Source organism: Saimiri boliviensis, chromosome 3 (genome assembly GCF_048565385.1).
Source record: "Saimiri boliviensis isolate mSaiBol1 chromosome 3, mSaiBol1.pri, whole genome shotgun sequence".
NCBI classification, from domain to species: domain Eukaryota; kingdom Metazoa; phylum Chordata; class Mammalia; order Primates; family Cebidae; genus Saimiri; species Saimiri boliviensis.
The window spans coordinates 149,843,935-149,871,895 of NC_133451.1; the positions used below are offsets into that span (position 1 = coordinate 149,843,935).

At 36.5% G+C, this 27,961-nt stretch overlaps 1 protein-coding gene across 2 annotated transcripts in view; it reads right to left on the reverse strand.

Annotated features, from left to right (window-relative positions):
- Positions 1-27,961, reverse strand: part of NAA15 (N-alpha-acetyltransferase 15, NatA auxiliary subunit) — a 95,857-nt gene that overhangs the window by 32,666 nt on the left and 35,230 nt on the right. For both annotated transcript variants that reach the window (XM_010338658.3, XM_003928034.4), the window contains exons 2-11: positions 22,920-23,004; positions 19,874-19,978; positions 15,286-15,443; positions 13,976-14,110; positions 12,331-12,484; positions 9,204-9,323; positions 7,549-7,644; positions 7,251-7,357; positions 4,736-4,808; positions 1,341-1,510 (exon numbers count right to left, since the gene is read on the reverse strand). In XM_010338658.3, coding sequence (XP_010336960.1) covers positions 1,341-1,510; positions 4,736-4,808; positions 7,251-7,357; positions 7,549-7,644; positions 9,204-9,323; positions 12,331-12,484; positions 13,976-14,110; positions 15,286-15,443; positions 19,874-19,978; positions 22,920-23,004 — 1,203 coding nt within the window. The remainder of the gene's footprint in view (positions 1-1,340; positions 1,511-4,735; positions 4,809-7,250; positions 7,358-7,548; positions 7,645-9,203; positions 9,324-12,330; positions 12,485-13,975; positions 14,111-15,285; positions 15,444-19,873; positions 19,979-22,919; positions 23,005-27,961) is intronic.

A 27,961-nucleotide genomic window follows, 5' to 3' on the forward strand; every position in this document is an offset into this window, starting at 1 on the left:
GCCTGTAATCCCAGCACTTTGGGAGACTGAGGCAGGTGGATCACCTGAGATCAGGAATTTGAGTCCAGCCTGGCCAACATGGTGAAACCTTGTCTCTACTAAAAATACAAAAATTAACTGGGCATAGTGGTGAGTGCCCATAATTGGGGAATCACCTGAACCCAGGAGGTGGACGTTGCAGTGAACTGAGATCATGCCGCTGTACTCTCCATCTCCATAAAAAGGAATAAATAATAATAGAAATGTTTAAGTCAAAACATAATTCAATGTGAAAGTCATAAAAGGCAAATGGATGGCCAAAGCTCTACCTTAAAGGAACCATGTAAATATTACTCATTAGGACCATTAGCAGACATTCCCCAATGATTCTCATTCTAAGTTATCTAACTAGCCCATTTGGCAAAGCCTCAAAAACCAATGAGCCACAATCTGCCTTTAAAAATTGCTTCTTTAGCTAGATGAGGTGGCTCATGCCTATAATCTCAGCACTCTGGGAGGCTGAAGAGGGTAGATCACTTGAGGCCAGGAGTTCAAGACCAGCCTGGCCAATATGGCAAAACTTCATCTCTACAAATAATACAAAAATTAGCTGGGCATGGTGGTGCACACCTATAATTTCAGCTACCACTCTGGAGGCTGAGGCATGAGAATTGCTTCAACCCAGGAGGTAGATGTTGCAGTGAGCCAAGACCGTGTCACTGCACTCTAGCCAGGGTAACACTCTCTCTTAAAAAAAAAAGCTTCTTAAATATTACTTAATTTCATTATTTTCTCGCTAAATCAATTACTGGTTTACTATCAGTTCTTCAAGAACTTTCATTACTAAATTTTATTTGCAATAAGATAGAGAACAGCCAACCTTAAGATGATACTAAAACATATGACTAAAAATTATCAAGCAAGGCCCAGGAGTTGAGAAGTCAAGAGATAACTTGTAGAATTTACAATAGAATCTTCACAGTTTCATCTCATTAACATTGCCAGATACTGATGTCATACTCAAATGTTAATAGACATACACATTTCACAGCAAATATAATTACTTTTGGATCACCTATATACTCTTACTCCCCAGTCCCAAGAGAATTACCTGATATGTGTGAATATATATACATTAATGTGTATGTGTGTGTGTGTATGGATACAGATGAATAATCAGATTAGTATGACAATGACAAGTCTCAAAGTAATTAGATTGAGAAATGTACTACACTTATTTCATGTTTTTTGAGTTATCAAATGTCATTTTCCTACATTTAGAATCTATAAAAGTACAGGGAAAAAAAATTCTTGTCAAGTCTCATTTCCTTATAAGAAAATAGAAAAAAAAAGATTTTTACCTTATAGATTTTAGCTTTCACAAGAAAGAGTTCTATTAATGTAGGTGTACTTTCAATAGCAGTATTTATGTACTCCAGAGCAATAGATGGCTGACCAATTTTGTCATAATGTTGTGCCAAGTAGTACTGGACCCAAAGTAATGTGGTTGGTGGTTCCTCCTTTCCATCATCTTAGGGGAAGAGGGAGAGAGGGAGAAGAAACTAAGACGAGGCATTACATACATTAAAAGCACCCCCCAAAATGGCCCCTATTAATGTTTATTAATAAGGGAGGCACTATGAAAGGAGTTTATTTATATATCTAGCTATAAAACTCCCCTAAGTCTGTAAGATCTTTGGAAAGGCTGTTCTGCATCCTTACAACCCCTATTGAAATGTCTTGCATATAATAACTTCATGAAACAAACATGGGAGATAAATAAGGTCTAACTACCTAGAAAAAAAACTGAAACAGGCAGTGGGGAGACAAGCTATACTAGAACTATGAGAGCACACTGATCAGGATGTTATTTATAAAGGGGAAAAAAATTAAAAATTTTCTCCATTCATGTGAGGTGAAAAAAAAAAAAAAGCACTGACTGCTTAACTGAGTTTCTAGCTAATGCACCAAACTGTATGTAAATATATTTGTAATGTGGTTGTTTTGAATTTGGTGATTATATTCTTAACATATTTTAATATCATGCTGAATATGCAAAGATGCATAATGTAAGTCAAATAAAAACTATACCCTAAAAATGAGATGACAAGTAAAAAAACTTTATATTGTAGTTTATGATTTAATATACTCACAAGAAAATGTGTAAGTTAAATATACAACCCACACATTAAAAAATTCTTTTTTAATACAAATTTCTAAAATCTGAGAACTGTTATGTGCTTTCAAAGAAAGCAATGGATTGTTGTTTTTTTTTTCCCCTAGTAAAAGCAGGATGCTCAGTGGACAAATAATAGGAGTGGAACTCACCAACTCCCCATCTGATAGATCTGCAACAAAAGTGCTGCATATTCTTGGGCATGTCATTGAACCTCTTCCACATTTGTAAAATATGTAGGAAAATGCTGATAATCAAAGGAACATCAGGATGATTAACCAATGAAACCATGGTAACACCTTTTCAAAAAGTACTATTAAAATTAATCTGAGATCTAGAAACAATGACCAACCCAATAGCAATATGCACCCAAGGTCCCATACTGGGCTTTCCCACTATAGGAACCAGAACTCCTAGGAAAAACAACTGATTCCAGATCTGCAGTGGCAGCAATAAACTGGAATATCTTGTCTTATTAACACCCAAGAAGCTATCAACTACTACTATGGTATGTAAAGAATGGGACCATTTGAGATTTATAACATCAAATATGCTTAAACCCATGAATTTGTAATACTTTTTAAAAATGTATTTGCTATCTTTGAAGGATGCTACTGAACCAACAATTTATTATTTTGAAAACTGATAAAGAAATTTTAAAAAGCAGGGTATGGGAAAAAAATCCATTTATCATGCTTTTCCTATGCAAACCGAAACACTGTGTAAACAGACAATAGAGGAAGAAAATTTTCTCTTTTAAGATAATAAAGAATAATAGAATATCAACAGTTGGTAATTCTCAACAGTTGCTAACGTATAAAATATACACTATATGCCTACAAATAGAAGAATATGCTACCACCTGTAAGAATCTTGCTCACTCCTCTGTTTAAAAAACAAAAACAAAAGCAAAGCCATCAAAACAATACTGAATCTCATCAAATCTCTAGTCGGACCTGTCCGTTAGAAAATTCTGTCATGACAGAAGTGTCCTATATTTTCCCTGTCCAACATGGTAGGCATTAGCTATGTATAGCTATTGAGTAGCACTTAAAATGTGGCTATTGCAACTGAGAAATGGAATTTATTTAATTTTTCTAAAATTTTAATTAGCCACGGTGCTACTGGCTATCATACTAGCAACAAACTTCTACATCCAACTACCAGTTTATAGGAAATTCAGAAGGCAAGGAATAATGTGTTAAGCAACACATGGGGTACAGTCAGCAAATTCTAGACTGGGAAAACTGAAAAAAAAAAAAAATTCTTCAACAAATAAATTGCTGGAAAAAGGATGGGACAGAAACCCACAGATTAAAAGAGTTTAAGAGACATATCAACTACATTCAAAGTACAAATCTTGTCTGGATCTTCATTCAAACAAACTTCAAAAAAGGAAAGACAAGAAAAGAACAATGACATTTATAATATATCTGGAAACGTAAACACAGACTAATAGTTAAGAAAGTATTAATTTTTGCCCAGCATGGTGGCTCACATCTGTAATCTCAGCACTTTGGGAGGCTGAAGCACTCGAGGTCAGGAGTTTGAGACCAGGCTGGCCTGGCCAACATGGTGAGACCCCATCTCTGCGAAAAATACAAAAATTAGCCAGGCATGGTGGTGGGCACTGGTAATCTCAGCTACTCGGGAAGCTGAGGAAGGAGAATCACTTGTCCATGGGAGGCGGAGGCTGCAGTGAACTGAGACTGTGTCACTGCACTCCAGCCTGGATGACGGAGCACGACTCCATCTCAAATAATAATAATAATAATAATAATAATAATAATAATAATAATAATAATAATTTTAAGGCATGAGAGTATTAGGTTATGTTTTATGTTAAGTCCTTCTCTTTAGACATACTGAAATATCCATGGATAAAATGATGTGATATTTAGAATTTGCTTCAGAATAATATGGGAGTAGAGAAAAGTAGGAGAGGCTATAAATAAATTCAATATAAATTAAAAATTATTGAAACTGAGTGCTGGGTAAAGAGAGGATCATTATACTGATACATTTGGTTTTGTGAATATTTTTAAACTTTTAAATAACATTCTTTTCAATAAACCAACGTGAGGCTGGACACAGTGGCCCATGCCTATAATCCCAACACTTTAAGAGGCCAAGGCAAGACAATCACTTGAGTCCAGGGGATTGAGACCAGCCTGGGCAACAAAGTGAGACCTTATATCTAAAAAAAATTGAAAAATTAGCCTTGCATGGTGGTGCATGCCTGTGTTCCCAGGTACACAGAAGGCAGGAGGATTGCTTGAGCCCAGGAGGTCAAGGTTGCAGTAAGCTGTGTTCACACCACCACACTCCAGCCTGGGGAACAGAGCAAGACCATGTCTCAAAAAATATCCAAAACACAAAAAACAAAGATAATGTAATTGTCTTCTAACCAAATATCATCACACAATGTGCAAATTAATGGATCTCCATCTTAAGAAAAAAAACTTAATGCACTAGTGCTTACTGCCTAAGTAATTAATAATACTGACCTTCTGATTAAGAATTTCACAGTATATTAAAAAATTTCAAGATGCTTTTAAAACATAAAACTTGAGCACTTACCATTGGGGTTAAATAACCGGCAGCTTTTTAGAGAGGTTTCATAACCTACTACTAACTCTTCTATGATTGCCACCTAGAGTACAAACAAACAAACACACTTTAATAGAAGAAAGTTACCATTCTTACGCAAAATGTGTTATTTTCTACTAAAACACTGAATAAACACTCCAATACACACACTCTCCTTTTAAATATCTTAATCTCTAGATACAAATTTTAAAATACATCATACTTTAGCACAGGTGTGCATTAAGATGTAATTTTCTAAAAACTTATTGAAGTTTTTAGAAACTTCTAAAAACTGCTAGAACTTCTTAAAACTGCTAGAAAATAAAGCATCAGCTGAACATGAAATCAGGAAAGAGTTGGACAAAGAGGCAATGTTGTGGACGATTTATATCATGATTCTTTATCAAAAATAGCATAAAATAACACCCATGGCAGACATTTGCACTTAAGAATTAAACACTATGTGAAAAGAGGAATTCCCTAAGTAGATGACAGTAATCAACTTTCAATTTCATAATCCAGGGGAAAACATTAGTAAAACTCAAAGTTTAGAGTTTCTGAGATCCAGAAGAATGAGTGGCCATCCATCTTTGGTTTCTCTTGAGTCTTGACTATATTATTTGCTCCTAGCTTCCTGAGAGATCTCTGAGCACTTTTTATTTACTACTTTTGTTCTTTGTTTAATCCATGTTTAATGGATTTCTATTACTATACAGCTTTCTTGAATGATCTCAACTTAACTGACTCAACAGACTAATATCAGCTCTCCCCAAAATCTCAGTAAACTGTGAGGACTAACGATTGCAGCTACGTTATTCTGGTGCATCATGTTCCCTCCCACAAGTTGGGCTACATGCCTACTAAGACTGTTTTGTTTTCTCAAACCTCTTTGAATCAATTGTATTTATTATCCTAATGAGAGAATTCAGTATTGTGTAAACTTAAGAAATGAGAACGAAAAGAATTGTTCCCTAAGTTGAATATCAAAGAAAAACTAAAAAGATAAATTAGGTATTTATAAACAGTTTAGATCTAAATCAAAATTTCGTTAAGTAGAAGAAAATCATAAAAATGTAAGTTTCTATACTTAAGACCATGTCATAAGCATCAAAGTCTGACTCTTTCAAAACTGGAAGTAATAGATCATACTTGGCCAGGCATGGCCGCTCAAGCTTGTAATCCCCACACTTTAGGAGGCCAAGGCAGGCGAATCACCTGAGGTCAGGAGTTCAAGACCAGCCTAGCCAACGTGGCAAAATCCTGTCTCTACTAAAAATACAATTAGCTTGGTGTGTGGTGGCAACCGGCCTGTAATCCCAGCTACTTGGGAGGCAGAGGCAGGAGAATCACTAGAACCTGGAAGGCAGAGGTTGCAGTGAGCCAAGATCACGCCATTGCACTCCGGCCAGGGTGACAAGAGCTAAACTCCATCTCAAAAAAAAAAAAAAAAAAAAAAAAAAAAATCATATTTTATGGATGTGATTTATGCAAGAAAAAAAAGTTAAAGAGCAATCAAAAAAGGCCATACACTGGGCCACCAACAGAAGACTGGCCATAAATGCACATTACGTAATTCTGGTTATAGTGTTTGGTATGTTTCATTTGTTCCATCTTTGACTCTTCAATGTAACTGATTTTTTAGAATCCAATCAATATGTCTTGATGAAACTAAACTTAACAGCCAAATAATCTAAATTAAGATTAAAATACCCTTGGCTGGGCATGGTGGCTCACGCCTATAATCCCAGCACTTTGAGAGGCTGAGGTAGGCAGATCATTTGAGGTCAGGAATTCAAGACCAGCCTGGCCAACATGGTGAAACCCTGTCTCTACAAAAAATACAAAAATTAGCCAGGCATGGTGGCACACACCTGTAATCCCAGCTACCTGGGAGACTGAGGCACGAGAATTGCTTGAACCCAGAAGGCAGAGGTTGTAGTGGGCCCAGGTTGCACCACTGCACGCCAGCCTGGGCAACAGAGCAACATTCGGTCTCAAAAAAAAAAAAAAAACTAACTGAAATACCCTCTAAAGAAGCATTGTGAATATTATTAACATGTAGCTTAAAGAGTAAGCTGACTTACTAGAACATCAAACAAACTCTTCTGACAGAACTTTCTGTCTACCGAATAAAAAATGGAGAAAGATTACTAAACTGAAACGTAAGTTAAAAAAACAAAACCAAAACACTTCTGGCTCTGACCATGAACAGGATTAGAGAAAATGGTGACAAAATCATTACCTTATCAACTTTTCATAACCTACAGTGGCTCATCAAAAGTTTATTAGCAGAAAGGAAACAGAAAACAAATAAGCACTAAGTTACTGACTAAAAAGAGGGTAAAATGGTAAACAGAGGAATTAAAATCATTTAAGTTGCAAACTGGGAGGCCTGACACAAGATTCACAAAACATGTACTACTGGGCACAGATAATCAAGAATCAATAATTCCAAATACTGAGTAAAGAAATAGTAGCCAAAAGAAAATACCGTATTTCACTTTACCTTTTCTTTATCTTTGTATAATGATCTTAAAGTATTGAAGACTGGTGGGCAACCCTTGCTGAAATTCATCCTTAGGAACTTATCCAAACATTCTTTAAACTTCTCACCTTGGAAGAGAAAAATCCTTTTGGCTTATACTTATCAAGTATGTACTTAACATTTACCAACCTACATTTAGTAGAGTTGTTAGACAACTCTAACAATGTATAGTTCAACCTTAATATGCATACCCATACTTAAAACCAAGAAAAGAAACTAAATCATAGAAGCATTTTTATTCCTTTGCAATTATTCTCACCAGATAAAAAATTTAATGGCAGCCTTCGTGGTACCAGTCCCCTGGGATATTTAGTCCAGGCCTCCTCGTAAATTTTTAGCCGTTCTAACATATTAGCTGCAGACAAAAAAAAAAAATTCTTTGTTACATGTGATTATAAATTGTATATTTTTTCCTGGAAAATTACAAATTTCTCAAATTATATTAAAATGCTAATATTTAAAAGAAAATTGGAATTATTTGTAATCTTATACCTAATGTTTCAACAACCATTTTAGACTATTTGTTCAATTTTTTTATCTTAAATACATAATTATCTTTATCCTGTTCTGCTTTAGGTAGGTTTTTAAAACCTGAGAACTCCTTTAGTTTTGAAAAGGCCTTGCTTATCATGTTTCCATATATTGCTTCTCCTACTATTCTCTTCCTCTAACACTTCTCCTCTGATTTTGGCCGTAGCCTCACTTCCATTCAATTAAAATCTTTATTTCAGTAAGTAGGTTTTTCATTTTAGATTCCTAATTGGTACTTCTAACTATCCATGTTTCATGGCAGCAATTCTATCTTAGATTCCTCCATCATCTCTACTGTTCCTTTTGCAGACAACTGTGATTACCTTCCTTGCTGGTGTTCCTAAAACAGTCTGAGAATCTTTGTTACAAAGTAATCTGCAACATGAGGTTTCTCTTGCATGGCCCACAAACAGCCTTGAGGGAAACAAATTAGATAATCTCTGCAGAGGATCCTGTCTATTTGTTTTTGTGCCTGTTCCCACAGTGGACCCCATTTATGGGAGAGGGTCACCAGGGGAGCACAGAGACTCTGAATGTAAGTTTGAATGACAGAAATTTAAAACCTCTTCCCAAAAAGGAACAGTGATGCTCATTCAGCTTGGCTACATTTATGTGACCCTGGCAAAACACTCTGATGCAGCCACATCTTACCACAGAGCTTATCCTTGCTTTTAGGAATATAGCTCCATTTCTGTCAGTGGAAACTTCCTTTTTTCTAAAAAGACAGAGTCACCATGTTGCCCATGTGGAGCTCAAACTCCTGGGCTCGAGCAATCCTCCTGCCTCAGCCTCACAAAGTGCTGGGATCGCAAGTGTGAGCCCTTACACCTGGCGTCCTTTCATGTGTTTGATGCTACTATACATTTGTGAATTTTTTTCTAAATTTGTTTCTAAAATGATTTTCTCAACCACTCCATAAATTTGCAGAAGAGAGGTTTCAGAACATGCTCAATCTGTTATATTAAAGAGAAGTTTGAAAATGTACTTTTGTATTCCGATTTTTTTTTTTTTTTGGAGAGTCTCACTCTACTGTCCAGGCTGGAGTACCGTGGCACTACGTTGGCTCATTGCAACCTCTGCCTCCTGGGTTCAAGCAATTCTTGTGCCTCAGCTTCCCGAGTAGCTGGAACTGCAGGTGCACGCCACTGCACAGGGTTTCACCATGCTGCCCAGGCAGGTCTCAAACTCCTGAGCTAAGGCAATCTGCCTACCTCAGCCTCCCAAAGCACTGGGATTATAGGCGTGAGCCACTGCGCCTGGCCTTTATTCAGATTTTGAACCAATTCTTAACTGCGATTATTCTAGTTGTGCTTTTCAGTGAGTAAATAAAAGATAAATTAACAAAAGAAGCAATGAAACTTAGTAAGTTTTAAACAATACTACCTGGCTTGAGTGCTTTTTCCAAGCCTTTGTAATAGGCCCAGTTTTCAGGATTTCTCTCTTGCAATCCTCTATAAACATCTGCAGCATCTTCCAAACGACATAGTTGTAACAGAAGTTCCCCTGATTAAAAGCAGGAAAAAAAATTAAATATCTGAGGAAAATCTCCTAATTAGAATTTTAACTTTTCCTCAAATTTTCTCTTAAAATCTCATTATAAATCAATGTGCTAAGTGGACATATCTGGTATCCTCCTGAGTTCCCAGTTCCCTTAAGATCATTTACCAAGTTGTTTTATCATCCCCTTCCTTTTTTGAAGTTCACATTATGTAGAAATGCCACCCTCTTCACATCCTCAATTTATTCAGAAAATCTGTCCAATGCCAAGCCAGTTTCCCACATTCAATGAACACACTGTCACCAGGCAATCTTCTATTCCTCAATTATTCCTGATATCATATTAATGACTTCGGCATCCAAATTAATGACTCAATCCAATATCCTAACCTTATAATCCCTTAATCGTCTACAAAACAATTTGGCTGTAGCAGCCCTTAATCTGGGCACATTCAAAATCACCTAGACTTTACCTTTTAATGTCTTCCAAGAAGCAAATAAGCACACTATTTTAAGCTTAACTGTCCTTTATTTCCTTTTGTCTCACTAATCCTACTATTCAACTACAGAGAATCTAACTATCAGCCTATCAGCAACTTGTCAACTCACTGCTTGCATTCCCTAGGCTGTATGACCAATCACGTCCCTGAATGATATTAGGAGCCCCAATTATCAAAATCAATCTTAAAACCTAGGCTCTTTTGTTTACTAATTTAAAGCCCAGATCATCCCAATTGTTTATTTGCTCCACACTTTCTCATGGAAGGAAACAAGCCAGATGAAGAGAGAGACGGTGGTTTCACTATTATATATGAGCTCCAAAGTCACATAGGCTTCAAATACTCAGGATTTCTTTTCCCTGTCTTAAATGTGCTTCCCTTCATCCAAGGTATTATTTTAAGCCACTATTTCACCCCTGCATCCTTCCCTTTCTGTTGCATCTTTCACTCTCATTTGATAATAAAAGTGAACATTTATTATTTATGTGCCAGTGACCTTTTTTTTTTTTCACTGAGACAGTCTCACTGTGTCACCCCAGCTCAAGTGCAGTGGTGCAATCAATCACAGCTCACTGCAAACTTGACCTCCTTGACTCAAGCGATCTACCACCCCAGTCTCACTAGTAACTAGAACTACAGGCATGTGCCACCATTCCTGGCTTATTTTTTATGTTTTGTAGAGATGGGTTTTTGCCATGTTGTCCAGGCTGGTCTCGAACTCCTAGGCTCAAGCGATCCACCCACCTCGGTCTGCCAAAGTGCTGGGATTATAGGCGTGAATCATCATACCTGTACACCAGTGACTTTTACACATTTCATACGCATTAACTAATTCAATTCTCAGAACTTTATGAGCTAGGTTACTATTATTTTCATCACTTTAAAACTGAGAGGACTCAAGTAAACTTGCTAAGTAAGAGTCTTGCAGATTTCTTATAAAATGGACTTGGGCTTTTACCATCCCTCTTCCAGAGGCTCAGAAAGTGCTTCTATTAGGTCACCAATGACTTCTAAATTGCTAAAAATCCATTGATCAGTTCTGAGTCCTTTATCTAACTTGAGTTATCTGCCACTTTCCTTCATTAATAAAATTATCAAAGGGATCAAATGAAAATAATTTGTCATTTATTTCCATAAAGAAACAAGGCCAAAGCCTTGACTCTGGTCATAGAGCTTAGTGGCCAATGAGGCAAGTTTTTCCCAGACTTGTGATCTTTTCATTAAGTCAGAAATTTCCTTCCTTTATGATTAACAGACTACCAAAGGACGACTACTTCAAATGAAAGAAATTTGCCTTGGATCTGCAGTTCACAACAGAGCTCCCTCCAGGAGCCTCAGAATTCCAGTTTTTCTTGTCAGTAGCGTTATCCTCTGATGAAAGTTCATCTGGCAAACAATGGCTATACCTATTACGCACAGGATATGTATTACACTTTTCCAGTGTTCAACCTCAAGGTGAGCCAAGGGAATTTGAAACCAGCAAAGTTCAGTTCCCTAGACTAGCAAGGACGAAGCAGCATTTCAAAAGGTATTTTTTTTTTTTTTTTGGAGACGGAGTTTCACTCTTGTTACCCAGGCTGGAGTACAATGGCACAATCTCGGCTTACCACAACCTCCGCCTCCTGAGTTCAGGCAATTCTCCTGCCTCAGCCTCCTGAGTAGCTGGGATTACAGGCACGCGCCACCATGCCCAGCTAATTTTTTATATTTTTAGTAGAGACGGGGTTTCACCATGTTGACCAGGATGGTCTCGATCTCTTGACCTCGTGATCCACCCGCCTCGGCCTCCCAAAGTGCTGGGTTTACAGGCTTGAGCCACCGCGCCCGGCTCAAAAGGTAATTTTTTTATAAGTACTTGTCCTTTCATTATTTGTTATTCTTCTTTCATTTTCTATAATCACACCCTCAACTTCTAAAACTGTTAAGACTTTTCTCAGCTCTCTGATAAGAGGGATCTACCCCTCCTATCACAATCTACACATATGAACCCAAATATCTCATCTCTCTTTCTTTCAGAATTTATATTCATTCAATGTCATTGAAGACACTGAGACTAACCATAAAGACTCTCAGAAATATCCTATATGTATTTTAGTAAAGACTTATTCATCAATATATATGATTAGCAATAAATCTGGCATATACTACATATATTGTTGTTTGTTAATAAACTGTTTCTAAGAAATTTAATCCTCTGTCTTATAAAACTAAGTAATTGTCTCTTGAGTTTTGATCAAATTCCATAATATTTTCAATACAAAGATACTTAAAGAAAGAATGCTATATGAGTCATTTCATTCAACTCCTTTTTATTGTTCACAATTATCTTTCTCCTCTATCTATAATATTGTTTAATATTTTCCCACATTACAAATTATTCAAAGTACACAAGAAATAGATTTTCCATCATCAAAAAGCTGAATTATATGCAACTGTCAGCAGCAACTAGATTTTTCAGCTTTGCTCTTTGTCATATTTCAGTATTAGAATAAATGACATTCTTTTAAAAATACCTTTGGTTTCTTCTACAGCAAGTTTATCACAAATCTGCTTTTCATAGGTAGAAAGATGTTCCAAAGCTTCTCTATAGAGACCTGCTTCCCGAAGAACTTGATTCTGATATAGAAGTAGTTCACTATATTCATAGTCCACCTTATCAGGGGATGTCTGTATATGGATATAAGGAATAATGACAGTTAAGAATTTTATTTTCATATCAGAAAATTGTTTAACATCCAGTTAATAAAACTAATTTTAAAAAAAATTCTTACGGCTGTCTATGGAGCAACTAAGTAAATGACAATATTAGGATATAACAGGTTGAATAAAATAATAATACATTAAGTCCTTACATACAATAAATATGGGGAAAAAGGGAAGTATCTTAGTCAGCAGTAGAATGCCAAATAATAAACCTACAAGGAATGACAAGAATTAAGAAAATCACCATTGTGCAACTATCATGGTAATAGTTGATTCAGGCAAAAATCATAATCAATGAATGCTAAAACCAAATGGTGAAAGTTTGAACAGAATATTCAGTCTCAGACTAAATATTAAACACAAAGAGAAAAAAATAAGTTTACAGTTGCAAATACAACTTTCACCATGTAATCAAATGGAATGAACTGATGGCATGTGCCTCTTGATGGGATGAACTGAAAAGGACCCAACATCACTTCTCTGGTTTCCTGCCAAGATTACAAAACTCTATCTAACAATGAGGAACCATCACACAAACACAAATTGAGGGACATCCTACAAAAGCACAGCCTTCTTCAAAAACGTCTATGTCATAAAATACAAAGGAAGTTGTCAAAACTTAGCTCAGATTAAAAGAGGCTGAAATGATAATTAAATGCAAGGTATGATTCTTTAATTTTTTTTCCCTCCAAGATAGAGTCTCACTCTGTCACCCAGGCTGGAGTGCAGTGGCATGATCTTGGCTCACTGCGACCTCCGCCTCCCAGGTTCAAGCGATTCTCCTGCCTCAACTTCCCAAGTAGCTGGGACTACAGGTATGTGCCACCATGCCTGGCTAATTTTTGTTTTTGTTTTTTTTTTAGTAGAGACGGGGTTTCACCATATTGATCAGGCTGGTCTTGAACTCCTGACCTTGTGATCCGCCCGCCTCGGCCTCCCAAAGTGCTGGGATTACAGGCGTGATCCACTGTGCCCGGCCACAAGGTAAGATTCTTAATTTGGATCCTGCAATGAAATCAAATCACTAGAAAGGCTATAACTAGGACAATTAGTAAATTCTGAATATGGGCTGGGGATTAGATAACAGTCTATCAATGTTTACATGTCCTAATTTCCATAATCTATCCATATAATATTACCTAGAGAACTGACTATACAGTTATTTTTAGAAAATACACTCTAAAGCATTTAGAGGTAAAAGAGTATGACATCTTGCAATTAGTCTGAAATGTTTAAGGAAGAAAATTAAAATAAACAGATACACAAATTTTTAAAGTAAATGTACCAAATATTAACAATTAGTTTAACATGAATGAACCCCTATGTAGAGTTCTTTGTGCTACTCTTGCAACTTTTCTTAAGTTTGAAACTATTTCAAAATTAAAAGCCAAAGTATGCATACTTTTTTTAGTTATACTTAGAATCAGACTTAGCAAAATGGCTTCTAGTTACTACCTGTTGTGTTTTCCTAAATTCTTCTAAAATCTTCGCTGCCATTTCATAATCTTCTAATAAATGGTAAGCAATAGCATAACCAATCCATGATGCTCTCTGTGCAGGTCGAAGCTGAAGTAATTGATATCTCGTTTCCTTTAAAAGAAAAGAAAATAAACACTTTTTCTTAGGCTTTCAGCTACAAGAAGTGCTCCTTTAAAAAATAATTATTAATTTATCCCACAAACCTAAGCATTTTACAATACAATGCTGGGAACAATAACAGAAAATATTTCAAACATCTATATTGTATAGTCTCATGAAGGCAAAGAAATATTTGTTAAGAACATAATGAAGCCTCCAGCTAATCTTAGTTTTTTTTGTTGTTTTTTTTTTTTAAACTTAAGACCAGAAACCCTTCTTTATTTATTGATCTGTTTACTCCAAGAAAAAAGACAGGATAGAAAAGATGGTATACAGGGAAAATATTCAAAAATTCTTTTAAAAATTAAGTGTCCAACTACAGAGTTAATATATATTTGGAGAACAATTCATATTTTATATGATAGCAGGTACTATCATAAAAAAGGAAAGAATATGAAAGAGGAACTAAGTAGATCTAACACTGATTTAAGGGTTAAAACTGACACTAAAAAAACGTATTAGACTCAGTGGAGGTAGAAAGAAGAAACAAAACATTTGCTTTTGCCAGGTGTGGTGGCTCATGCCCATAATCCTAGAACTTGGGGAGGCTGAGGCGGGTGGACTGCCTGAGCTCCGGAATTTGAGACCAGCCTGAGCAACATGGTGAAACCTTGTCTCTACTAGAATATAAAAAATGAGCTGGGCATGGTGGCACATGCCTATAGTACCAGCTACTCAGGAGGCTGAGGCACAAGAACTGCTTGAACCCACGATGTGGAAGTTCCACTAAGTTGAGATCGTACCACTGCACTCCACCTGGGCAACAGAGCAAGTCTCTATTGTCTAAACAAAAAAATAATTGCTTTCCAGAAAAATGTGTGAAGTAAATGTTAGAGTTACATGTCAATACCAGACAGAAGCATTGTCTGAGGAGTACTGATGTCAATTTTTAACAGATTGTCAACCCTACGCAGTAGTCCAAATCTGCCTCATCATAAAATAATTTATTTTTAAAGATCTGATTATTCCAATCATAAACACAACCACTATGGCAGGAGGAAAAAAGGTATTCAATTAAATTATCTTCAAAATAAAATAAACAATTTCTGTATCAGAAAGTACTCAAAAAGTTGTATGTATTTTCCCCTTGGAATAATTAAGAAAAAAAAAATCTCTATTTTACTTACTCTGTAACCCTCAAGATCTCGCATTTGAATCTGTAGTAAGGAAAGGTCCCTTAAGATTTGAAGATTGTCTTTATCCCATTTTAGTGCATTTCTGTAACACTTAATGGCTTCATCATACTTCTTGTCCGACCTCTGAAGAAGGCCATAAACATGCCAACCTAAAGAATGTAGTTAAGGATACAACCTACAAGTCAAAAATTACTAATCCAAGTGACTTCCCAAAAAACTTGGAGAACTACAGCCATTTATAAAATTACAGGCTTAAAAAGAGGGAGGAGAGACTTTAAAGCTACAAAGAAGTTTAATACAGTAGAAAAAAATCACAGCTTTTGGAGCCAGAGAAAATTAGGTCTAGCCTGTCTTATCAGCTCTGTAACCTTGGACAAATCAGTCTAAGTAAGTTTCCTTATTTATAAAATGTAAATAGAAATTGTCTATGCAGCAAATCATACTAGTGACAACTAAGTGGGATAGCATATATAAAGGACTCACTGGCTGGCACAAAGTCAATATACATATCTATGTAAGCAGTTAGTATATTACTAATAGTATAAGGAAAAAGAAGGAATGGGTCTTCATGGAATATAAAGTCATAAAGATTTTATTTTCTTGAACTAACAAGGTCCTTAGGATAACCCTTAGTGTAATATAAACTTTCTAAAACTCAGCCACAACCCTTAGTATAATATAAAGTTTCTAAAACTCAGCCACAATCTTTAGTGTAACACAAAGTTTTTAAAACTCAGCCACATATAAAAGAAAAATATTTCACTCATTTAACCAGTAATCATTTAAACTTTTTGCTTTTTTTTGAGACAGGGTCTTGTTCTGTCACCCAGTTTGGAGTGTCGTGGCATGACCTTTGCTCACTGCAACCTGTGCTCAAGTGATCCTCTCACCTTAGCCTCCTAAGTAGCTGTGACTACAGGTGCTAGCCAGCACGCCGGCTATTTTTTGTACTTTTGGTAGAGATGGGATCTCACCCAAGATGGTCTCAAACTCCTAAGCTCAAGCAATACACCCGCCTTGGCCTCTCAAAGTGCCAAGATTACAGGTGTGTGCCCCCACACCCAGCCTAAAACTTCTTAGTAACTAAGATGTAGGTCATCAAAATAGTTTAATATATTCAAAGATCTTAAAGTCTAGAAAAGGACAGATAAGCAAAATTAAAGTAGATTGTAAAAATTGCTATAAAGGAGGAAAATATTCTACTTCCCCAATACAGGCTTTTTTCACTTTTCTTAATTACTGTACCAGTTACCCAATCCACCTATCTTCAGTCTTTCTTTTATTCTCCTACCAAAGTAACTCGATTTTGTTTTGTTGTGTTGTGTTTTTTAAAAGAGACAGGGCCTTCCTCTCTCACCTAGGCTACAGTGCAGTGGCATGCTCACAGCTCACAGTAGCTTCAAACTCCTGGGCTCAAACAATCCTTCTAACACAGGTTCCAGAGCAGCTAGGACTGCAGGCACGGTGCCACCACCACCACATGCAGCTAATTTTTTTATTTCTATAGAAACAAGGTCTCACTATGATGCCCAGACCAGTCTTGAACTCCTGGCCTCAAGTCATCCTCCTGCCTCAGCCTCCCAAAGTGCTGAGATTACCAGCATGAGTCACTGTGGCTGGCCCAAAATAATCCGTCTAAAACACAATCAAAAGGAAAAAGGGAGTCAAATTCCCTTTCCAGAAACTTACAATGTTTCTTTCTGAGATCAAGTTCAAACTCCAATCTGGCCAGCTGCAGTGGCTCATACCTATAATACCAGCATTATGGGAGGCAGAGGTGGGCAGATCACTTCAGGCCAGGAGTTCAAGACCAGCCTGGCCAACATTGCAAAATCTTGTCTCTACTAAAAATACAAAAAACATCTGGGCGTGGTGGCTTGTGCCAGTATTCCCAGCTACTAAGGAGGCTGAGGCAAGAGAATTACTTGAACATGGGAGGCAGAGGGTGCAGTAAGCCAAGATCACACCACTGCACTCCAGCCTGGGTGACAGAGTAAAACTCTTGTCTCAAAAAAGAAAAAAAACCCTTCAGTCTAACAACTTTTAGGCCAGAGATCCTCAATAGCAATAAAATACAGAATGTTGGCTGGTTATGGTGGCTCACACCTGTAATCCCAGCACTTTGGGAGGCCGAGGTGAGTGGATGGCTTGAGGTCAGGAGTTTGAGACCAGCCTGGACAATATAATGAAACTCTGTCTCTAATAAAAATACAAAAATTAGCCTGGCGTGGTGGCACGCGCCTGTAATTCCAGCTACTCGGGAGGCTGAGGCAGGAGAATCACTTGAACCTGGAAGGCAGAGGTTGCAGTCAGCTAAGATCATGCCATTGCACTCCAGCCTGGGCGACGAGTGAAACTCCGTCTCAAAAACAAACCAACCAACCCAGAATGTTTACGATGGCATGTATGAAATAAAAACACATATTTAATATCATACATTTTGAAAGCAAGTCAAATATTACACATTTTATTTGAAAAATAATCTATCTTCGTTTCTGTAATGTAACTGACAAAGTACAAATGACTCAAATCCTCTCAGCTGGTTGGATTGTGGTTTTACAAACTAAGAAACACTACCCATTATAATGTAGCTCCCATACCTATCTTCCCACTCCCTCCTGTTTCTATCACTAATACCCTGTAACTCTCTTAAATATTACCACAGCCACATAACTGCCTCTCATCTTTACCTCCTAAGAATTCTATCCTCATTTGAGTTTAACATTGCCAAAAATTTAAAGAAAATTATGTCCATCAAGAAGAACTAAAATCAATCGCAATAAAGACATCATTAGAACACAAGAACACTAAACAATCGTTAACAATTATGGCCGGACATGGTGGCTCAAGCCTGCAATCCCAGCACTTTGGGAGGCCGAGGCGGGTGGATCACGAGGTCAAGAGATTGAGACCATCCTGATCAACATGGTGAAACCCCGTCTCTACTAAAAATACAAAAAATTAGCTGGGCATGGTGGCACGTGCCTGTAATCCCAGCTACTCAGGAGGCTGAGGCAGGAGAATTGCCTGAACCCCGGAGGCGGAGGTTGCGGTGAGCCGAGATCACGTCATTGCACTCCAGCCTGGGTAACAAGAGCGAAACTCTGTCTCGAAAAAAAACAATTATGGAAAGACATTTATCCACAATGGTCTTAATAATTAAACCTTTGCTTATCTTCCTAGTCCTCTAGTCACTCTCAATTCACATACTTGTGCTTTACTGGGTTAGTGACAATTATCTGAGTAAACCATAACATTTTATGTAATACTCATACATGTTCAGTATTTTCCTTCACCAGACTGTAAGTTCTTTGAGAGCAAAATCTGTTATCTTTTGTCTGTACTAAATTAAGGACCTGGTCAACATCTGAAAATTTGCTAAATATTTCAGTACTTAAAATTGTGTCAGCCCACAAAGTTGGTACAGAAATATTTGCTGAAGTCTATCTTAAAAATAGCAACCCACAATTTTTTCTCTGTCCTCCCTCAGGTATTTCTATTTGTTCTTACTCTCCCTTAATATTTATCCAATATGGTACTTAGCATTACCAGGGACTATGTTATATATTTCATCATTAAATCTTTAATCCAACACAGTGAGGTGGGTATGATTATCCCCATTTTATATGTGAAGAAAGTGAACCCTAAGAACAGTTAGAAAGAAGCTGGGACTGGGTTTTGAATCTAAGTAAAGCACATTCTAAGCCTACACTCCAAAAGCTTGTACTCTAAACCAGGGTATTACAAAGCCTCTCTAATATTTCTTATTTTATATCCTTTTTCTTTTTGAGACCCACTATCTACCACTACCACACTGGTGATTAGGTTTCAACAAGGGAGGTAGGGGAGTGCCACACAAATATTCAGACCATAGCAATGCCCCTTTTTAAGAGTGAGAAAAGCTGTCATAGATATTTTTAAAGGCAAGTTCCATTTATCTGTGAGATAAGAGAATGTTAAAACATGGTAGGTATATAAAAATGTTCCCTGAATGAGGGTAGTCACTGTTACACTATTTTTAAAAATAATGCAGTAAAGCTAAGCTGGAGGGACCCAGTATTATGCTCAAACATGCAGAAGGCTTAGAAGAAGCAAATAAAGCCTAAATGTGCACAATGGGAACCTGAGGAAGTTGATACGCAACTGGCCACTTGATGCAGCTGGCCTGGGAAGCGGGAGAACCAGAGGCCTGCAGGGTGGCTCAGCTTGCTGAACCGGGAAGCTGTGTGGGACATGTTGGCCTGACTGAAAACTGGGTGAGGGGACTCAGTGTGGCATCTGCCCAGCCGTGAGCTAGTTCTGGGCCAAAGTACGAGAACTTAAAACTTCGAAAGTATCCCCTCTAAAAGCTAATTCAACTGCTAAAGGATCAATTATTTTCAGATTGGAGGTGGAAGTGCTAGGGGGCAGGCCATTTTTTTTATTTATTTACTTTTTTAATATAAAAAAATTTTTTTAATTAAAAAAATAATTTCCTCTGAAATTGCACAATAAGAGAGATCTAAAACTTTGACTCTCAAATTGCTGCCTTAGCTCAAAACATCCCACTCAAATCTTAAATATATCTCAAAAAGGATACACACATGACTCTTCAAGTCATTTCTCAAACCTCTACGAACCAATTCATAAGCTTCTTCCTTTTTCCCCAAACAGTTCAGTGTTAATCCTTTCATTGCCAGGGTTTCTATTGTTAAAAACAAAGAAAAGTAACATAAAAAACAGAAATACTGAAAATAACAAAAAAACCATAATCTCAAGAACAAATGCTACACTGGCCTAAGAATTTAAAATTTAAAGGAAATCACTCAGATATTTTCCAGTTTCTTGAAGATTTAAAGTATTTTTTTAACACTGACAATTCAAGTAAACACAGATTTCCAGACTATTCTTGGAAGGAGGTTCTCCTATTTTTTTTTAGATTAAAAAGATACAAAATGCATGCTATTTGGCTAGAAAGATAATCTAGTAACTCATTTTTCAAGGGAATTCCATGGGATAACCTGACATATCTACTTCATTAAAATATTAAAAACTTTATCGTGAAAACATATTTTATTTCCGTGAACCTGGGTTATATAAGGGTAAATTCATTCTTCAGTGATTAATACACATAAATTTCCCACATTTTTGATTTTCTTAAATTTACTTTAAAATGATTCTTTGAGATTACTATTAAAAGTATAGGAAAAAGAAGATGTCAGAAATCTGTCATTAGCAACCAAAAAATTAAAAGAGAGTTAAAAGAAATATTAAGTTTTCAGAAAACAGGAAAAAATAAATTCCAATTTTACGTGTATCCTATGAAGCCTAAAGAAATCAAGAATATTATTTGCCTAACTTTTTCATTTGTTTGATGGATTTGCCTAACTTTTTACACTTTAGCGAGAAATTAATTAGGCACAAATGATAAGTATTAAAGATAAAATCCTGAGGAATAATCAACATGTACTGTTTAAAAATCCTTTCAGCCAGCCACGGTGCCTCACGCCTGTAATTTCAACACTTTGGGAGGCCAAGGTGGGCAGATCACTTGAGGTCAGGGCCAGCATGGCCAACATGGTGAAATCCCGTCTCTACTAAAAATACAAAAGTTAGCCGGGCATGGTGGCAGGCATCTGTAATCCCAGCTACTCAAAAGGCTGAGGCAGAAGAACTGCTTGAACACAGGAGGCAGAGGTTGCAGTGAGCCAAAACTGTGCCACTGCACTCCAGCCTGTGCAACAGAGCAAGACTCTATCTCAAAACACAACAAAACAAAAAAACCTAACAATAAAACTTTCAATGAAATTATGACAATTTATATGCAATCTGATTTCAGATATGTTACAGTGGTGGGGTAGGGAGTTGGAGAATCACATTTTAGAAACAATGAAATAGGCTGGGCGCAGTGGCTCATTATAATCCCAGCACTTTGGGAGGCCAAGGTGGGTGGATCACCTGGAGTCAGAAGTTTCAGACCAGCCTGGTCAACATGGTGAGACCTCACTTCTACTAAAAATACAAAAATTAGCCTAGTGTAGTGGCACATGCCCGTAATCCCAGCTACTTGGGACACAGAGGTAGGAGAATATCTTGAATCCAGGAAGTAGAAGTTGCAGTGAACTGAGATTGTGCCACTGCACTCTAACCTGGACAACAGAATGAAACTCCAACTTAAAAAAAGAAGAAGAAGAAGAATACAGTGAAATAACATAGGGAAAACTGAATTTTAGAAATAATGAAATCTGATACTTTTCTGTAATAAACACATTATTAATAAGCTTACTTTAGAAATGAATATCAAACAACCTAATGCCCAGCTGGTAAGCAAAAATAATTTTTAACATGGAAAGACAGATACATTTATTTCTATTTATTTATGTTTTTTAAAATATATTTTTTGTTTTAATTAAAAAGGGTCCCGCTATGATGCCCAGGCTGATCTTGAATTTCTGGCCTCAAGCAATCCTCCTGCCTCAGTCTCCCACAGTGCTGTGATTATAGGAGTGAGCCACAGAACCAAGGGGACTTTTATCTCCACTGTTTTCCATCTCCAAATAATTACATTTTAAAAGAAAGTATAAAGTGAAATGCAGTCAAAGAAAGTGAGAATTAGGGCCAGGCGCGGTGGCTCAAGCCTGTAATCCCAGGCTTGGCGGGAGATTACAATTGGGAGGCCGAGGCGGGTGGATCACAAGGTCAAGAGATCAAGACCATCCTGGTCAACATGGTGAAACCCCGTCTCTACTAAAAATACAAAAAATTAGCTGGGCATGGTGGCACATGCCTGTAATCCCAGCTACTCAGGAGGCTGCGGCAGGAGAATTGCCTGAACCCAGAGGGCAGAGGTTGTGGTGAGCCGAGACCGCACCATTGCACTCCAGCCTGGGTAACAAGAGCGAAACTCCGTCTCAAAAAAAAAAAAAGAAAACCTTGTAAAAAAAAAGAAAGTGAGAATTACTATAAATATAGGTTAAAAAAAAAAAGGCAAGGAATCTAATGGAGAATTATTATTCTTCCCCTCCTCCTCAATAATAGGAGTACATTATTAAGTTAGTAAAGAGCCATATTTCTTATCTCTGTACAAATCAGACCTGCGAAACTTATTTTTCCTTTACCTCCTCACAAGTTTAGCCACTCTCTCCCCCTTTGCTCTACAAATATCTCACGATCCAATAATCTAACTTCATACAGGCAAAAGCTAGTAAACTTTCAGAACATTACAATATACAAACCATGTCTTAAACATGACTCGGTCTTGAGAAACTGAAAAACGTAAATTAAAAAGTTAGTTCGTGAGCAAAGGACCAAACGGTCACTTTCTGAATAAACTTACTATAAAGCATAAAATTTATCCAGCTCAACCAAAGTTCTAGAGTAAATTTTAGTATTCTACCCTATTAAGTTCCTCCTCTTTTCCTACAGAGCTAATATCAAACTAAAGATAAATCAGAACTCAAGTAGAATGTGTTATATCATTTTCTTAGTATTAAATTCAAATTCTCTATTAAATTTCACCTTCTCACAGAAGTCAAAGATGAGGGGGTCTGCTCTCTCTGGAAAATAGTTAAGGCAAATGGAAATAATACAATCCAGTAAGAGAAGCCAGACAAGTAAGTAGTAAAGCCTTATCTACTTGCACTTACCTCCATGCTCTGCAAATTTGGGATTAGAAAGTATTTGTTTACAGAATTTCAGTCCATTCCTATACTGTTTATGTTCATAACACCTCTGTCAAAACAAAAAAGAAAAATTTAAGTTTAGCAAGGAATCTCAAACAACTTTAAATTCAATGCTAAATTTCTATTCTGTTAAATACAACAAAATGTTATTTCCATATGCTTCTAAATCCTGGTAAAATACCAATAAAAAATACAGAAGGTTCAAAGACAGAAAGTAAAAGAAAGACAAAGGAATAGAATACAGATTAGTAAAAATAAGAAAAGCGTAAGCTCGCTCCAGAAAGTCCCAACAACTGAGTGATGCAGAAAGAGAACAGAAAAATAAAAGGTATAGAATTTATTTTATTTTATTATTTTTTTTTTTTGAGACTGAGACTCACTCTGTCATCCAGGCTGGGCACAGTAGCATAATCATAGCTCACAGTGGCCTTATCCACCTGGGCTCAAGAAATACTTCTATCTCAGTCTCCCAAGTAGCTAGGACTACAAGGCACATACCACCACACCTGGCTAATATTTTTATTTTTTGTCAGGGTCTCACTATGTTGCCTAGGCTAGTTTCAAACACCAACCACTATCTCTACTAAAAATACAAAAATTAGCCAGGCATGGTGGTGCCACCTGTAATTCCAGCTACACAGGAGACTGAGGCAGGAGAATCACTTGAACTCAGGAGGCAGAGGTTACAGTGAACAGAGATCATGCCACCACCACACTCCAGCTTGGGCAACCGAGCGAGACTCCATCTCAAAAAAAGAAAAAAGAAAAAAAAGAAAAACCCTAGACTGTATAAAAGCAAAATGACATTTTAAAGCTTTGTGAAGGCCAAGTGCGGTGGCTCACACCTATAATCCCAACACTTTGGGAAGCGGAGGCGGGCAGAACACAAGTTCAGGAGTTCAAGACCAGCCTGGCCAATATGGTGAAACCTGTCTCTACTAAAAATACAAAAATTAGCTGGGCATGGTGGCGGGCACCCTGTAGTCCCAGCTACTCGGGAGGCTGAGGCAGGAGAATCACTTGAATCCAGGAGGCAGAGGTTGCAGCGAGCCAAGACCACGCCATTGCACTCCAGGCTGGGCACAGAAAGAGACTCAGTCTAAAAAAAAAAAAAAGCAAAAAAGCTTTCTGAAAAGCTAAACTTTTGTGTCCATGTACTCTTCCTCAGGAAGCCATTAAAAGAAGTTAAAACAAAAATTTGAAAAGGTACTATGGGACTTAGTAAATAAGGAATCTAATACAGAAAAAAGAACCAGAGAACAGCCACTCCAAATTGAAGAGAAGTCAAAAACTGCTATGGAACAGGTTTCCAGCAAGAGTAAAAATGGAACTAGTGTGCTTGCTAATATGGAAAATGTTAATCATAAGCTCATGACAGAAATATAGGCACATTTGCAGAAAATGAGCAATAGGTCTACAGAAAACCAGGCAACTGCCTAAATGAAATAGGTATTAATGCCAGAAAAAATAAGACTTGGATTTAGTATAAATTTGGCTTAATACTGAACAATAGATGCATAGTTATAAAAATGTAAGCATTCAGTATTAGTTTACAAAAAAACTTGTGATATGGCCAGGCAAGGTAGCTTATGTCTGTGATCCCAGCACTTTCAGCAGCCAAGGCAAGCAGATCACTTAAGGTCAAGAGTTTGAGACCAGCCTGGCCAACATGATGAAACTCCATCTCTACTAAAAATAAAAACTAAAAAAATTAGCAGGGCATGATGGTATGTGCTTGTAATCCCCAATACTTGGGAAGCTGAGGCAGGAGAATCACTGGAACCTGGGAGGCAGAGGCTGCAGTGAGCCAAGATCACGCCACTGCACTCCATCCTGGGCAACAGAGCAAGACTCTGTCTCAAAAAAAAGAAAGAAAGAAAGAAAAGAAACAAAACAAAAAAAAAGCAAAACTTGTGATATAACTATGTTGAGGAATGAGGAAAATGAAAATGGGCAAATGTGTGAATGAGTAAGCTAACTCCTCATTTGGAAAAACCAGAGGTCGGCAAATATTTAAAAGTTATGTATCAATAAAATAGTGATAAATTACTAAGCAACAAGAAGGCAAACACCAGACAAAATAAAGAACTGAAATTGCTTAATTCTGGAGTGGGAAAGCAAGGGAATGGGAAAATAAGGGACATATTTCTTTCATAATACATCTTTTAGTGCTAGTTGACTTAGATATCAACATATGCTTTCACATAAAATTTATTTTTAAAGCATTGTATTTGTTACAGAAAAAAATTGTGCATCTAAAAGATATAATTCATGCCAGAATTCACTGACATAAATTTTTAAAATTTTGCTCACAATTTTTGAAGCAATATATTTAAAATCTGGAAAGTCAATGCAAGTAATCACAAAAATCATAGTAAAAATGCATAGAAACAGAAAAATAAAAACATCAAGAAATCAATCAGTTGAGCTAACACTATAGCACACTAAAGTCATTTTACAACCAACTATATACCCAATACAGAACCGTAACACTTAACCATTATAATTACTTCCTACTATAGTGCCTAGAACATTTTACAAAAACATAAAACTCCTAACACAAGTAATAGCCACTGTAGAAAGCTTTTAAAAAATGGTAAAAGAAAATGAATCCATTATCTCATTGCAGACACAACTGCTATTAAACATTCTGATTTTAACAAAAAAGTTTTCACCCAAAACTTATGAAACAGTTTACTATTCTACAATACAAATGTGAACCTATACAAATATAATTCAAACTAGCACATAAAAACATAGTCAATGGTGGCTCACACCTGTAACCCCAACAATTTGGGGGACTGAGGCAAGAGGATTGCTTGAGGCAGGAGTTTCAGACCAGCCATCTCTACAAAAAATTTAAAAATTATCCGGGCATAGTGGCATGCCTATAGTCCCCGCTACTCATGAGGCTGAAGTGGGAGGGTGTCTTGAGCCCAGGAGTCCAAGGCTCCAGCGAGCCGTAATAGTGCCAATGCACTCCAACCGGAGCAATAGAGCAAGATGTTTTCGCTTAAATAAGTAAATAAAATTGATATCCTTATTTGACATGTAAAATGTGACTATTTTGTGTAGCTGATTTTTAAAATATTCAGGATTCCAGTGGGTTTTTTTTTTTTTTGGTGGTGTGACTGAAAATATCTTTATTTATTTACAGTATGTTTTTCAAAGATATTTCTCAGTGACATTTAATCAGCATGATAATCCTATAAGCACAAAAGGTTTAATCCTTATTGTAGAGGTAAAATTTCGAAAACGAGTAACCTACTCCAGACGACACACCTAGCTAGAGGCAAAATTTAAGACTACAATCTAGGCTAAGACTACAATCTAGGTTCGCTGACTCCTGGTTGAAGCCTCTTTCCATCACATACAGAATTTTTGTTAAATGTTAACATAAAGGTTACTAAAGCCAAAATTTTTATTTTTTAAAAGATCTTTTAATCAACAAATTCAACTGTTAATACTGCTTACTCAGTCTTATAATCAAATGGACAATAAAAATGCCCAAAATAAAGTGAGAAATGAACGCACAAAACAAACTAGATAATCCCCTCCAAATAACTGACATGAAAATTAAAAACTAAAGCCTCTCTCTTTGAATGAGATATGTTTATATTATAGCACTTGGCTTTTTATTTTATTGTACTTACAATAGTAATTAAGTTTTGGATCCTAATGATTATGTTCTCAGTTAATGAAATTCAGCTATGTCCGTATTGAAATTATATTCCATGCCATTATTTCAATTATCTCCTGTCAGTGTGAGATGTAAAAATAATTCAGAATGGCATACCCCTCAAAAACTACAATTATTCATTTCTCCTCAAAAAGAACCAACGTGCATTTAAGTAAATAGATATCAATTTTTTCTGCCAAAAGTACTACTTCTATAATAGGTCACTTATTACAAATGAGAGTAGAAAAGAAAAAGTAACAAAAAATATCCAATTTATGGGAAATCCCATAAATTTCTCTTAACGCTTCTGCTCTTACCTGTTAATAAACTTTAGTAGCAAATAAAGGTTAACAAGAAAAACAGAAAACATGCATCATATTCACAGGAAAGTTTCCCTTTCCCCCACAAGATTTATTAAACAAAGGGCTAGATATATATACATACATATACATATACATATATATACATATATACATTATATATATAATATATGAGTATATATATAAATATACATTATACATATACATAATATATATGTGTATATATATAAAATATGAATATATATAGAGAGAGAATTTAGCTTTAACACAGATTTTATCTAACTAAAATTAAATAAAAACTAAAGGCAGTCTTAAAATACAATAGACAATAATTAATGATAAATTGTCATCAAAATACTAGCAAACTGAACTCAGCAGCAAATTACCAAGTGGAATTCTGGTTGGAATGCAAAGATGATTCAACACATGAAAACTGAGCAATATACCACATTAAGAAAATGAAGGGGGGGAAAAAAAACACACAAAATCATCCCAACTGATATACAAAAAATGCTTAAAGAAACACCACCTCTTCTTGATTAAAAAAAAAAAAAACATAGCTGGGCATGGTGATGCGTGCCTGTAATCCCAGCTACTTAGGAGGCTGACGCAGGAGAATTGCCTGAACCCAGGAGGCGGAGGTTGCGGTGAGCCGAGATCGCGCCATTGCACTCCAGCCTGGGTAACAAGAGCGAAACTCCGTCTCAAAAAAAATAAAAATAAATAAAAATAATAATAATAATAAATACTCAATAAAGTAAATTACCTCAACATAACAAAAACCATACATGGAAATCCCACAGCAAAAATAATATTCAATGGTAAAAGACTGAAAGCTTTTCCTTGGGATCCAGAACACAACAAGGATGCCCTTTATTGCCATTTCTACTTCCAATAGTACTGGAAGTGCTAGCCAGAGCAATTAAGCAAGAAAAAGAAATAAAAAGCACACAAATTGAAACGGAAGAAATAAAATTATCTCTGCAGATAACATGATCTTGTATGTA